This window comes from Oryzias latipes, chromosome 9 (assembly GCF_053564925.1).
Source record: "Oryzias latipes strain Hd-rR chromosome 9, Olatipes_Hd-rR_3.1".
Classification (NCBI taxonomy): domain Eukaryota; kingdom Metazoa; phylum Chordata; class Actinopteri; order Beloniformes; family Adrianichthyidae; genus Oryzias; species Oryzias latipes.
Window position 1 is genome coordinate 31,518,882 of NC_136245.1, and position 15,111 is coordinate 31,533,992.

General features: G+C 37.5%; 1 protein-coding gene and 1 long non-coding RNA gene across 2 annotated transcripts; both read right to left on the reverse strand.

The window, feature by feature from the left end:
* Window positions 1-1,731: 1,731 nt before the first annotated feature.
* LOC111947869 (uncharacterized) lies at window positions 1,732-3,001 on the reverse strand. Its single transcript, XR_002873831.2, has 2 exons — window positions 2,911-3,001; window positions 1,732-2,811 (listed from the first exon to the last, which is right to left on the reverse strand). It is a non-coding gene; the product is annotated as an uncharacterized LOC111947869 (long non-coding RNA).
* Window positions 3,002-10,349: 7,348 nt separating this feature from the next.
* Window positions 10,350-14,389, reverse strand: LOC101159270 (nuclear factor 7, ovary-like). The gene has a single exon (XM_078953278.1). It carries the CDS (start codon window positions 12,581-12,583, stop codon window positions 11,165-11,167), a length of 1,419 nt encoding a protein of 472 aa, XP_078809404.1. The 5' UTR covers window positions 12,584-14,389; the 3' UTR covers window positions 10,350-11,164.
* Between the last annotated feature and the right edge of the window lie 722 nt (window positions 14,390-15,111).

Here is a 15,111-nt window from a genome sequence, read left to right on the forward strand (position 1 = left end):
TCTTCTGTGTTTACAGGGAGATGTTGGTGTTTCCATGGTAACTGAGGATTACTTGATTTTACGTTATTTTTTTAAATACGTTTTTTATGAACAAAAACTTAAAGTAATTTTTAAAAAGCAAGTCATTTTTAAATGTTCTAAGATGACAGCCTAAACCAGATGTAAGTTGGATTTATGTCATAGACCTACAGGATACTTAAGTTTTGACTACTATGTGCCCTTTTAACCAGTTGGAATTAAACACTGTATAAATTATTTTAAAAAAAATATTCTCAAAGATAAATTTAGATTGAAGAAGGGGGGGGGGGGGGTAAGTACAAGGAATGTGCAGACAAACAATCATACAGCAACAGAGACGGGCGGGATAATACATGGTATTATGCATAGGTGACATTCCAATATGTGAAATGTATTCTATATATCAACATGTACTTTTTGACTTTCAGTACGCTCTGTACATTGTCATGGGGGCCAAATGTGATTTCAGTGAAATGTGTGTAAATTGTGATCAGTTTGTGCCGAGTGAATTCAAGGCACTTTTGGGTTATGGTACAAACTGACCTTTTGTATATTTTTTTTGTATATTTGTATATTTATTTATTTATTCAAAGGAAAACATGCAGCAAATAAGATGATGGAGTCTTCTTTCTGATAACCAGCTTTCCAATGCCAGTGAAACTGGAAATATGAAACAAACACCAATAAACAGTTAAAAGATATTGCAAATATACCGGTATATCTATATAAATTGTAGGAAAGAAATCGTCCGTTTTTCAGTTCTTTCATCCATGCGTGTTCGATAGTCGAGAGTGGTAAAACAAACAAGGATTCAACCGGTTTAAAAATACACGGAGTTTATTTCCCTGACAATAGTTCTAAAGCACAGATTAAAACATTAATGCAGATATATCTGGATTCTCAAGTAAAGATCTACTGACGCACAAGTTTGAAGTTACATGCGAAGTACTCGTAGATTTTCCTAAGAACAATGGAAAACTTTAAAACCAGTCTTTTTAAGATGTGTTTGAATCTCCGTCTTCCGGAAAGATCATGGTCGCTGGATCTCCGCCCCTGGTCGCTCTGATTCGTCAGCTGATAGCCCGCCTGCTTCCTCTGGCCAATAGCTGACGATTGCCAGCTTCGGATCCGCTCCACCTCCCGGGGGCCCGTTTGACCGGCGCACACGGTCCGATGATCAAAAGAGTCCCCATCTGGTCAGAGTAAATCATTCCTGGACAACTCAAGGTTCCTTTTACCGGTGTCCAGAGCAAAGGTCATCTCCAACCTCCACATGAGAACACGAATCTTCACACTTTCAGGGGAAGAATCTTCAACCCAGATGGTACGGATATCGCCCATGGCATATTTATTGCACCTATGAAAAACACCTAAGTTTGCACAAAGAACATCCTGCTTCTTCACAGGATGCTGCAACCATAAAGCAAAAAGGAATGTCACACGACCATAAATCTGGATAGTTCAAAATAAGTTCACTTCACACTAAGGATAAAGCTGTAACATAATAAAGAATACTTCACACTAAGGATAAAGCTGTAACATAATAAAGAATAAGATATTAAAACATACATTTTCTACAATATATATGATCTGCAAATATATAAAAATGTTATTCACACTTTCAGATAAGATGGAGCAAATACATTTAAAAACAATTTCATTTAGTGAATTTAAAAAGAGAAACGTTGATTTAATAAAAAATAATACACACAGTTTTGAATCAATCAAGTCTTTATTACTTTTAGGTTTGTTGATTATGGCCTACAGGTAACAAAAAACCCAAAATTAGAAAACTAAAAACTGAAAACACACAGAAAAATAAATCCTAAAAAAAACCTGTCATAGTTTTATGTTTTTCCTTAATCCAATATAAAACAATGTTTTATTTTTATAATTTAAAGAAAATGTTTATCTTTGATGTCTTTTTTTAACTCATGAGGGAACTTAGGACATTTTGATAAAGCTTTATGACTATAAATAATACATTTTTACATCATTTTCTGCAATTATAAACTATTTTTACTTCAACTTAAGGTAGTATCTCATTTAAAATCTAACTAAAACGTAATTATAATATTTTCAATCAAGTTTGAAACTTTATCTTTGATAAACTGATCACAAACATGATCTGATACTGAATATTTCAGAAATATCAATTATCTGCTTTGAATAAAGTCTTTTTTTTATTTACAATTTTTGTAGCATTAAAAAAATAGTGCAATAAAAACAAAAATCACAGAAATTCAGACGTCAGTGCTGTTGAACATAACCCCCCACAGCAAAACCTACCGTTAACACAAACCCACAGAAACACATCAGGATCAATCTTAGAAAAAGTGTCCAGGTCCCAAATTTGTGCCTAAAATACATCACAAAAAATTAAAATCTTTAATCCAATTAAGCTACAATCGTATGCACTTAAAATGTATTTAAATTATGCAATAATTCCTTTTTAAATTTGTCAAAACCCCTAAACCTTTCCATTGGCATAAATTAATTTTCATACTTTAGTTCCCGTTCAAAAAAAATACATCAGGTAAAACCTTTTTCATCAAGTAAAAATATAGAAATTCTATCATCGACCTGCTTCTGTTTTGGCTTCTGTGACCCCTTAACCCCCCCTCATAACTCCTGATGGTGGTTTCTGCTGCCATGTTTGTTCAGCCAGGCCTGCAGCAGAGGAAGGTTCCTGTCCATCCAGCGGATGTTGTCCTCGATGGTCTCGTAGCTCTGCTGGATGCACCTCATCTGAGAACCCGCCTCCTCTGTCAGGGAGTCGAAGAAGCTTCGTATCTGAACGCAAGAGCACAGCAATAAACAAAAAACACACCAACACAAAAGTATTAGATCTGCCAGGTCCTCTAGCAAAAGTGGCCTGAAATGATCTCTGACCTCGTGAAGCATCTCTCTGGTGGAGTACTGGTTGGTTACTCCGGCTACCAAGTGGGATATAGTGCTGGATCCCAGGTCAAACCTGCAGTTAAACACAGAAGAATGTTAATGCATTGAATTTAACTCCAAACTTGACCTCCTCTTTGGAGAAAACAGCAGCACTGAGTTGGTTTTTAGGTTTAGCCCATCCGTTGATTATCCTGTTCCATCCTGGCTAGGACTGATTGCTGGAGCCCATTCTAGTTTTCTAATTTAGAGGCACTAATCAGAGATACGTGCACTAGAAGAAGATGCAAACTCCACACAGAAAGGGTCCAGGCGGGATTCTAACCGAGGTGTCCTGCTACCAGAAAATCAGGCAAACCATAAACAACTTTCTCTCTTTTTATTCTACTCATGAAAGCTATTTTGCTATTGTGGTTTCATGCAAACACTGCATGCTTTTATACACTTATGTGAGGAAATACCATGAGGTACTATGATATACACTGGCTAATAATTTTAACGACAGGATATGAAAATACTGTTGAAATATGAGGATTTATTCACACGAATAAAAAAAAAAAGTTTTTGCTCCTTTTCTGATTTTGCATAACTCCAATTTTGATTCACACAAACAAACCAGGAAAAAACATCCTGCAGGTGAACAGATGCACTATGTGACACCGCCAAAACAATGGTTGAGAAATCCTACTGCGGTACTTTGGAATGTGGACAAATTTACATGAAATTGAAAAGAAATCTGATCGTTTACAGCCTCACAGTGTTTCAGTCCATTTTCTGATGTTTTTCTGAACGTCTCTTCCAATCTTGTTCAATTTTCCAGTTCAGAGCTCCTGCCGAGGTTACAGATCTGCACTTGAGCTTCCTCACGTCTGCTCTCCTTCATTTTAGCTCCAGCAGAAATGATTGACAGATGGCCTTTTTCACTCATGCTGTGAGGATTTCCCTGACAATTTTTGATTTTTCATTTTTAATCATTCAAAGAAAAAACGGTCACATGCAGGGAAAATATTAGCTATGTGGGCCAGAATGTTTCTACTTTTATAGCTGCTGTTGTTATGGCTTTAGGAAATAAAAAAAGGAAAAGGGATGTATTGAGGAGTGACGTATGGGTTTATTACCCTTCAGTGAGGGAGGGGTTGTCCGTCCTAAGGAACCGCTCCTGACTCACCCTGACCTCCCGCCCTTTGACCTCCACGGTGACCAGCGGGAAGCCCTCCTGCAGCGTCCAGGTGTCCATGATGGCCCTGACATCCAGCTCATCCCCCGAATACCACTTCTGCCGATCAGTCCACATCCCTCAAGATCAAAATGCATCAAACGCGCTGAGAAGCTTCACATTGTAACTTTAAATCAGATTTAATGAATACGGTGAAGGCTAAAAATTTGAAATTTTTTTAAAAATTGTCTTCAATTAATCTTCCATAATCTAATAAATCTCGGACTAAACAAATGTTATTGTGGATTAACTGGAAGGAAACCAGATTGAGTTTCACTTATTACAACTGACTGTTGAACCACTTTTTCAGTCTGTTAGCTAAAACGTGAGTGAATCATTTATAATCAACATTTAATAAAGTTATTGGACTTAAGTTGTTAATAAGATATTTGTCTTTGTTTGGTTTTGGTATTAATATTATCATTCTTTTTCATTGTTTTCAAAAGTGTTTTATTCAGCAAACATTTCTTTAAAGCTTCAAATAGGAACTCTCTAAGAGCTTTCCAGAAAAACCTGCAGAAGTTTGAAGTCAGACCAGCCTGACCAGGAGATTTCCCTTTAGTCTATGGATAACATGATCAAGTTCTAAAATATTCATGTCTTTATCAATTTCTCTTCTGAAATCTAAATGAATTTGAGGGATGAAGGCTTTTATAACATTAAAGAAAAACTTTATTTAAAGAACATAAATGTTGGTAATATTTACAAATGTTTAGTGAAATTTCTTTTAGATTGGTGATAAAATTATCATCTGCAATGTGGGAAGTTATACCATTTTTTTCTGCCTTGTTTTCCCAAAATTGCTTAAAAAAAGAATAAATTATTTTCGGCTCTCTTAAACATCCAAAAAATCTAATGATGACGGTTATTTTGAAAAAATCGAAAAAGATCCATAACTGCAGTCAAAGGATTGCTGTCTGATGCCCTCTAGTGGTAGCTCAATGTACTGCATTCAAGAGGATAGAGATTTCTCATTTAAAGTTCCTGATTGTATTCATTAAAAATTATTTAATCCAGGTAAAGTTAATGTTAATTTTTTATGGGATTTTATATAATAAGCTGAACTCTTTCTTAGTTTCTCACATATTTTACTGATAATTCCTCTTTAGGGTGAAGCGTTTGCATACCAAAGAATGATGCTAAGACAAACACAGAAGGTTGAACACTGGAACAACACAAGCTGAAAAGTGGCAGATGATTAAACATTGTAAAATTATGCTGGCAAAATATATCACATCCAGATGCAGGAAGGTTTTAACAGCTTTCAGTATTAGATTCTTAACAAGAAGCTTGTGCTGGCCTGTTAATGTTTGAATTTCTATCAGTAAAACACAGTGGTGGAAGTGTAATAATGTGGACTGAGTCAATCACAAGCTGTTCTGTGCATCAGAAGTTATTAGAGTCAATGAAAGTCTGTCTTGACAGCCAAAACTTGAAATGGATCATACTGAAAGAAAAGAAGCCAAACGTCACCAACAAACCTTCAACACACCAACTGAAGTGGTTTTTAGCTCTTAGATGTAGAACATTTACTGTTTTACTCACTGTTTGGGTGTTTTGGTGCAGATTTTGACAGATAGATGATCAAAAAGTCTAAATTTTACATTTGTGTGACCTGAGGAGCTGGCCTTCCATTGTGGCCCTCTGGCTAAAGGAAAATAAAATGAGAATTTATTTAACAAAAAAAGAAGAGTGACTAAACATTGTCTTTTTTTATTTACATGTTGTACTGTCCCAGTAATGCAAACACAAGAATCTCATCCAGATTTTGATAAAGTTTTTTCAAATCAAGAAAAGATCATGTAGAACTGCTGGGCAAGACCCTTAACGCTGCTGCCTCCCAAGCGCGGCTCATCTGCAGCTCCCCACTCCCCCAGGGGATGGGTCAAATGCGCGAAACAAATTTCGCACACCTAGGTGTGTGACAAATAATGGAACTTGAAATTGAACAACATTGGGGCATTTAAAAAAAATTGATATTACATTTTCTAACATACAAACAGAATTGATTCATTTCTGTTTATTTTCTTTTTCATGGCTGTTAACCATGAAAAAGGTTTTATGTTGAAATTTATTTAGAAAACTAGAAAATGCTCCATGGCTGCTGTCTTCTTGAAACAGAAATTACATTCTCAAAATTCTAAGGTCATTTGGCAAAACAGTCTTACAGTTTAGCACAACACAATAGCTCACTTGCAAAATCTAATATATCTCTTAAAACTGTTCACTCATGCTTCAAAACTAAATTCCTTTCCCATGTAAAGAGTGAGTGCCACCAAAATGGCAAAGATCCTTCTCAATTGCTTTGGCTCATTTCTTGATCAGACCGGACGTTCTCAGCACTCTTGGTGCTTTTGCCAAAATAATGTGGATGGTTCGGCACAACACCATGGTTCACCTGAAAAGCCATTTCTCTCCCAGAACAATTCACTCATGTGTCAAAACTAAATTTTCTTCTCATTTAAACAGTCAGTGCCCCCAAAATCCTTCATCCCTTTGGCATTGTGTAAGCACTGCAAGTCAAAATGATTAGATGTTTTGTCACTATAGCAGAGGCAAGGCAAGTTTATTTGTATAGCACAATTCATACACAAAGTAATTCAAGGTGCTTCACAAAACAGAAAAATGCATTAAAATCACAATACATCATAGAAATAATCAACGTAAAATTTACTTTAAAAGAAAAGAAAAATGTTGAAAATTGATTTAAAAATAAAGGAAGGAAAGGAAAGAAAAGTGCAGATAGGACTTTTCAGTCATATACACGGCTAAACAGAAATGTTTTAAGTCTAGATTTGAACATGAACACAGAAGAGGCCTGTCTTACGACTTCAGGGAGGCTGTTCCAGATTTTAGCTGCAGAATATTGAAACGCTGATTCCCCTTGTTTAGTTCTGACTCTGGGAATCAACAGGAGGCCGGTCCCTGAGGTCCTCAGAGTACGAGATGGTTCATATGGCACTAACATGTCAGAGATGTACTTTGGTGCTCGGCCATGGAGAGACTTGTACACAAGCACAGCTGCTTTGAAGTCTATTCTTTGAGGTACAGGGAGCCAGTGCAGAGACCTGAGCACAGGACTAATGTGATCATACTTCCTGGTTCTGGTCAGGACTCGAGCAGCAGCATTCTGGATGTACTGAAGCTGTTTTACAGCTCGTTTGGAGAGGCCGGTGAGCAGGCCGTTACAGTAGTCTAACCTACTGGAGACAAATGCATGAATAAGTATCTCCAGGTCTGGCTTTGACACTATGTTTTTGATTTTGGCACTTTCAATGGTAAGAGGACCATTGAAATATCCCTCATGTCCATCTTTCAGTTGTAGCTCAGTCCTTTATTGACAATGGTCACTGTACTGTTTTTGTATAGCTAACAGAATACAATTTTGTAAAAAACTGAAAAAAAGAAAAAGGATTTTAGGGTAATGGAAGCCTCTTAGGTTTACAGTAACAGCAAACATTGCACTCATACTGCCGAGGAAATTCTAACCATTATCATTCACACACATAAAGTAACTTTCATACATCAGAATAAAAAGAAAATGTTTACAGCATAATATACTTTATAATTTAAACACAAACAAAAAACTATGACAATGATGTGCAGCCTACAGTGCTGTAAATAATCAGAATCAGAATTCATTTACTGTCATATGCACAGCTTTACACCGACATACGAAATTAGTTCCAGTACAACCTGAACAAGATCAGACATACAACAGATACACATATACAGTTCAGAGTTGGCTGAGGCTGCAGCAATAAATGTGCTGCCTTACTAGGATGGGTGTAGATGGGTCACCAATGGGGAGGGTCTGGGTCATTGGTGATAGAAAAAAGGTCGTATCTCAACACTGTTGTTACAATGTGTAGATACAAGAAAAAAAGTACACCGTCCAAACACAGAAGCACATATTCACACGACACACAGTACACGAGGGAGGTAGTTAGGGGGGGGGCTCAGTGATACACTCCGAGGGCAGCCACGGATCGGCGCCTCTCAGGCAGTGTTCACAGTGGGGGGGCGGCACCGAGGTCGCAGCATCAACCTTCAACACAACAGCGGTCTTCACACTCTGGAAGCGAATATCTTGTTTTCTTGGAGCCAAGGACAGAAGTCCTCAGCACAGAGGGGGGGTCTGATTAGATTAAATTTTTCTCGGCGCCAACAGGTTGTTTGCTCTGCCGGCTGTGTCCTTGGCTGGTACAGCTATTCGAGGCAGATTTGATCCAAAAAGTGGGCAATTTAGACCAGTCTTGCCTCAATTCGGGCAGAAATACGCTCCAAGTTGGTATCCATCTTCTGCACAAGTTCAAAGATCGTGAGCATCCCGCTTACAGTTTTTCTCCTTTGGTTTGGCTCATTTCTTGAAACAGAAATTACATTCTCAAAACTCTAAGGTCATTTGGCAAAACAGTATTACAGTTTAGCACAACACAAAAACTCACTTGCAAAATCTAATATATCTTTCAAAACTGTTCACTCGTGCTTCAAAACTAAATTCCTTTCCCATGTTAAGAGTGAGTGCCACCAAAATGGCAAAGATCCTTCTCAATTGCTTTGGCTCATTTCTTGATCAGACCGGACATTCTCAGCACTCTTGGTGCTTTTGCCAAAATAATGTGGATGGTTCGGCACAACACCACGGTTCACCTGCAAAAGCCATTTCTCTCCCAGAACAATTCACTCATGTGTCAAAACTAAATTTTCTTCTCATTTAAACAGTCAGTGCCCCCAAAATACTTTGTCCCTTTGGCATTGTGTAAGCACCTCAAGTCAAAATGATTAGATGTTTTGTCACTTTAGCAGAGGACCATTGAAATATCCCTCATGTCCACCTTTCAGTTGTAGCTCAGTCCTTTATTGACAATGGTAACTGTACTGGTTTTGTATAGCTAACAGAATACAATTTTGTACAAAACTGAAAAAAATAAAAAGGATTTTAGGGTAAGAGTAGCCTCTTAGGTTTACAGAAACAGTACACATTGCATTCATACTGCCAAGGAAATTGTAACCATTATCATTCACACACATAAAGTAACTTTCATACATCAGAGTAAATGGTAAATGTATACAGCATAATATACTTCTTAATTTAAACACAAACAAAAAACAATGAAAATGATATGCAGCCTACAGTGCTGTAAAAAATTTCACAACCAACAGTTCTTTACTGGTCGCTGTCCTCACCCTCCCATCACCCTCCCTGTCCTGGCCATTGTCCTCACCCTGCTGGCCGTCCACACGCTGCTGTCTGTCTGGCCACAGATTCTTGTCCACATCACAGCGTATTTTTTCCCTTGTGATGCAACGAGGGAAACAACGGTGTGCATATGGCAACCATCCCCTACACTGATCTTCTGTAAAATTATCCCACACAGCATCTATTGCAAAGAGCAGGGACCTCTGATCTTGAGCTCGATGTTCATACACTCTCCACCTTCAAGCGGAGAAAAACTTCTGAATAGGATTGAGAAAAGGAGAGTAAGGTGGTAGGAACACTATGAACATCCTTGGATGAGTAGTGAACCAGGCCCTGATGGGCGGGCCATGGTGGAAATTCACATATTCCCATACAATAACATATAGTGGTAGGTGAGGCCCTAAGAGACCTCTCTCAGTTCCAGGGATCAAATCAAAATGAAGGCGGTCAAAGAAGATGAGGATTTTCTGTGTATTGTATGGGCCAAGCCTGGTGATGTGAGTGGCCACACCATTCTCAGATATGGCAGCACACATAATTATATTGCCCCCTCGCTGGCCTGGGACATCCTCCTTCGTTAGTCAAGTTCTAGTTTCACCTGACTGTCAATTGCTGTAATAAATGTATCAAATGTTCCAAGTGATTCATATATCGTATTCATGGTATTATGTTCTTGATTGATTTAGACAACTGAACAGACTATTGTGCATGTGATGACTTACACAATGAAATGATGCTGACTCATTTTGGAGCAAACAACCATTAGACTGAGAATCAACAATCAGTTTAGATCAACAAGATCTATTCATGGAATCTGTGCTAAATGAAGGCTACTTGTACTTCATCATTTTAAAGATGTACTGAGACATTGAGACTTGTACTAAGACATTTGCAATTTGATGAAACTAATGAGAAATGCCATTCTGTTGTGAACAATTGCAGAGTGGTTTGGAGGTTTGTCCATGTTGTTTTGAGAATGTATTTCTGTTTCAAGAAATGAGCCAAACCAATGGAGAAAAACTGTAAAATAACAATTTTCTGATTGTATTTATTTAAAAAAAATGAATTCAGGTCAAATGTGTGTTCATCATATTATTGCTCTCCTCATTTAATTCATTTCATATTTTGATCATGGAGGTGGGTTAATTCAAAAATTCAACAATTCAATTACAAAAAGACCTAAAGAGTAAAGCTGCTTAAAGAATATCTACCATTAAAACTTTTTAAAAGTTTAAATCAATGTAGTATTATGCTTTGATGTGAAGACAATAAAAAACATTTTTTTTACTTTGAGCCTTTTAAATTCTGACAGAAATCAAATAAATCACAGACACTTGAATCTATTTGAAACCATCTTCCAACATGAAAAACCTTCTTCTGATCCGTTTCTTCTTCCTGAACCTGAGAAAAACATTAACTGAACAGTTTTTGTCTGAAATGCTCCTGATTTCTGACTCATGAAGGAGATTTAACAGCTGCTTCACATTTACCTGAAAAGAAACATCAGAAACTTGTCATTGAACATTTTAAAGATGCTGCAGTGAAAATCAAATTCAGATACAAAATATTTGAGACACTAAAGAACAAAGAAAAACAGAAATGGAATCAACATTTGCGATTTCAGCTTTCCTGCAATCCAATCCACGTTAATGTTGGGAGTGGAACGCACAAGATCTGAACAAATTTTTTAAATGAACAAATCAGAGTTTTAAAATAATATTTTAGGGTTAATGGTTTTATACACAAAAATACAAATTTTCTGCTAAAAGAACATCAGATCATTGGTTTGATCAATTTTTATTTTTTAATGACAAAAGAGTTAAATCATCTCAATCAGTCGGACAGATTTGGAGTTTAGAGGTTTTTGCTTCTCCAGATTCTCCAACATTGAAATACGGGTAAAGTTTCTCAGTGAAAGTGTCTTTGTAAGTGTAGATGTGAGTCATGTCTTCAGGGTTGTAGAAGGACACCTCCCCCCTGTCATAGTCCAGCTGGACTCTGATCTTCTGGAGACTCTTAGTCACAGTGACAGTCTGACCATCACCGTTTGTGTATTCTCCATTCTCAAGATCTAAACACCAGATTCCATCTTTTGGTGAAATAGAACTCTCTCCCTTCCTGTTAACAGACTCTTTAGTCACACCAATGTTCCAGTGAGGATGATCTCCCACCTCCACCTCCCAGCTGTGTTTCCCTGATCTGAATCCCTCAGAGCCAAAAACAGAAACAAAATACATGTTTCTCTCTGGATTGTTAGGAAGCTGCTGAGAAGTTTCTCCAAATCTCACACTGGTCAGATCATCAGAGAGATAAAGATATCTGCTTCCAGTGTTTGGGTCCAGGAGGACCGGGCTGAAGTGGACCTTCTCCTTCATCTTCTCCCAGACTATGAAGGACAGGTTGCCCACATGTTTGGCCACATCTATCAGAGCTCCTGAGAGCAGCTGTGGGTCTGACAGCGAGCTCTGGGCTCTGGCTCTGCTCTGAGTGTCTTTCCAACTGCTGAGGAACGCCTCCTTGTCTTTCTGCAGCTCTGCTTCAACAGCACTGATACTTTCTGACAGAGAGGACATCTGCTCCTGGATCCTCTTCATCTCTCCCATCACAGTCTTCCTCTTCTGCTCCTCTTCCTCCCTCAGAGCTGCCAGTCTGGACTCCTCTTCCTCCTTCAGGAACTGCTGGAGCTTGTTGAACTCTGCTCTGATCTGTGTCTCTGTGGACAGCAGCTGCTTCTTGGAGTGTTGAATCATCTGATTGTATGTTTTCTCCATTGTTTTGTATTTGATCTTCTTGTCCTGCAGAGACTTTAAGTCAGATTTCAGCTCCTCCTTCAGCTCTCTGACTGCTTCTTCTACAGGAACCACTTTGTGACTCTGGTGCTGAAAAAACTCACAGAAAGGACAAAAAGCTCTCTGCTCGTCTTTACAGAAGAGTTTGGATTCTCCTGGATGTTTCCTGCAGACCTCCATGAACTTCTGCTCTCCTGTTTTTGTCTCTGATGATTCAGATTTCTGTCTTCCAGCAAACGAGTCAGCAAGTTCCTTCAGGCAAAGGTTCACAGCAGGATGATCTTTAGAAGATTTACTTTTACAGATGGGACAGTTTTTGTTCTGAGTTTGTTCCCAGAACTTCTGCAGGCAGCTCGAACAGAAGTTGTGGTTGCAGCTCAGAGTTACAGGATCATTGAAAGTCTCTGAACAAACGTGACACTTCAGGTAGGATTCAAGAAGAGCAGCTCTCTCAGCCATTTCTAACCAAAGTCTTTCAGACTCACCAGCTTCTGTCTTGAAGTTCAGGATGAAAATATTCCACAAATCTTTTTTTTTTCCAGCAGAGATTTAAAGACCTTCAGTGGCGTCTGAGTTCAGTTCAGCAAAGTCATTTAACTTTCCGTTTCCTCAGATGTCATTTCTTCATTCTCACCAAAGGTGGAGTCAAGTTTTTTTCTCTTCGTCATGTTTCAAAGTGTTAAATCTTTATTTAAACAGCAGTTCATGCAGTCTAATTGTTTACATTGTTTTTCACCTCTTCAAAAACTGTGTATCAAACAACACATTTTTAAATAAAATGAACATGAAGACAACTGTCACACTAACAAATATGTACACTAACTAATGTGAAGAAAAATTCCAGCTTTTTATCTTGTTTATAATCACTTCTACACATTTAAAGAGTTTTTGGGGGATTTGTGTTTCATGAATTCTTGTGACTCAGAAAAAAAGTTATATTTTATGTCTTCTTAAGTGGTTTGATTTTAAAATATTTGTTTTTTAATATGTAAATTTACCAACATCTGTAAATCATTGAAAGCTTAATCTGATAAAGTATCAACAGTTTTTTTTTAAATAGTTTGATCTAGTATAAAAGGGACTGGAAATTTAGATGAAAGTCAGAAATAAATCTTTGAAGAGGCTTTTAGTCATAAATACATTTTCAACAAACAAACTCTCAATTTTGTAATACCTTTTTTTTACAAAAAGTACAACAGTTTTCTTTAAAACATAATTCCTAATAATAATCCTTTAAAATCTTTAATTTTAAGTTTTCATGTTTTGCTTTTAGAACAACAGGAAATTTGATTTCCTGTTGTTCTCTCCTTTACTCTTTGTTCTAATATTTTATGATTGCATTTCCATTTGAGAATATAGGAAGCAGCTCTTTGAGCAACAGAAAACATGTGAAGGTGTTTGTCCATTAATCTCTGAGGAGAGAAGCTGTAGATAAACATTATTTTGGAGTAGATTGTATGAGTGGCTATTTGTATTAGTGGCTGGAAATATTGCAGCATTAAATTCTTTCATATTATTTAACTCAAACCTATTTTCACAGTTATAATGACAGAAAACCCACTATTCAGTAATCTTCTGTGTTTACAGGGAGATGTTGGTGTTTCCATGGTAACTGAGGCTTACTTGATTTTACGTTATTTTTTTAAATACGTTTTTTATGAACAAAAACTTAAAGTAATTTTTAAAAAGCAAGTCATTTTTAAATGTTCTAAGATGACAGCCTAAACCAGATGTAAGTTGGATTTATGTCATAGACCTACAGGATACTTAAGTTTTGACTACTATGTGCCCTTTGAACCAGTTGGAGTTAAACACAGTATAAATTATTAAAAAAATGTTTTTCTCAAAGCTAAATTTAGATTGAAGAAGGGGGGGTAAGTACAAGGAATGTGCAGACAAACAATCATACAGCAACAGAGACGGGCGGGATAATACATGGTATTATGCATAGGTGACATTCCAATATGTGAAATGTATTCTATATATCAACATGTACTTTTTGACTTTCAGTACGCTCTGTACATTGTCATGGGGGCCAAATGTGATTTCAGTGAAATGTGTGTAAATTGTGATCAGTTTGTGCCGAGTGAATTCAAGGCACTTTTGGGTTGTGGTACAAACTGACCTTTTGTATATTTGTATATTTATTTATTTTATTCAAAGGAAAACATGCAGCAAATAAGATGATGGAGTCTTCTTTCTGATAACCAGCTTTCCAATGCCAGTGAAACTGGAAATATGAAACAAACACCAATAAACAGTTAAAAGATATTGCAAATATACCGGTATATCTATATAGATTGTAGGAAAGAAATCGTCCGTTTTTCAGTTCTTTCCATCCATGCGTGTTCGATAGTCGAGAGTGGTAAAACAAACAAGGATTCAACCGGTTTAAAAATACACGGAGTTTATTTCCCTGACAATAGTTCTAAAGCACAGATTAAAACATTAATGCAGATATATCTGGATTCTCAAGTAAAGATCTACTGACGCACAAGTTTGAAGTTACATGCGAAGTACTCGTAGATTTTCCATAGAACAATGGAAAACTTTAAAACCAGTCTTTTTAAGATGTGTTTGAATCTCCGTCTTCCGGAAAGATAATGGTCGCTGGATCTCCGCCCCTGGTCGCTCTGATTCGTCAGTTGATAGCCCGCCTGCTTCCTCTGGCCAATAGCTGACGATTGCAAGCTTCGGATCCGCTCCACCTCCCGGGGGCCCGTTTGACCGGCGCACACGGTCCGATGATCAAAAGAGTCCCCATCTGGTCAGAGTAAATCATTCCTGGACAACTCAAGGTTCCTTTTACCGGTGTCCAGAGCAAAGGTCATCTCCAACCTCCACATGAGAACACGAATCTTCACACTTTCAGGGGAAGAATCTTCAACCCAGATGGTACGGATATCGCCCATGGCATATTTATTGCACCTATGAAAAACACCTAAGTTTGCACAAAGAACATCCTGCTTCTTCACAGGATGCTGCAA

Coding starts and splice junctions, on each gene's coding strand:
- LOC101159270 (XM_078953278.1), bottom strand. CDS start 12,583: ATGGCTGAGAGAGCTGCTCTTCTTGAATCCTACCTGAAGTGTCACGTT.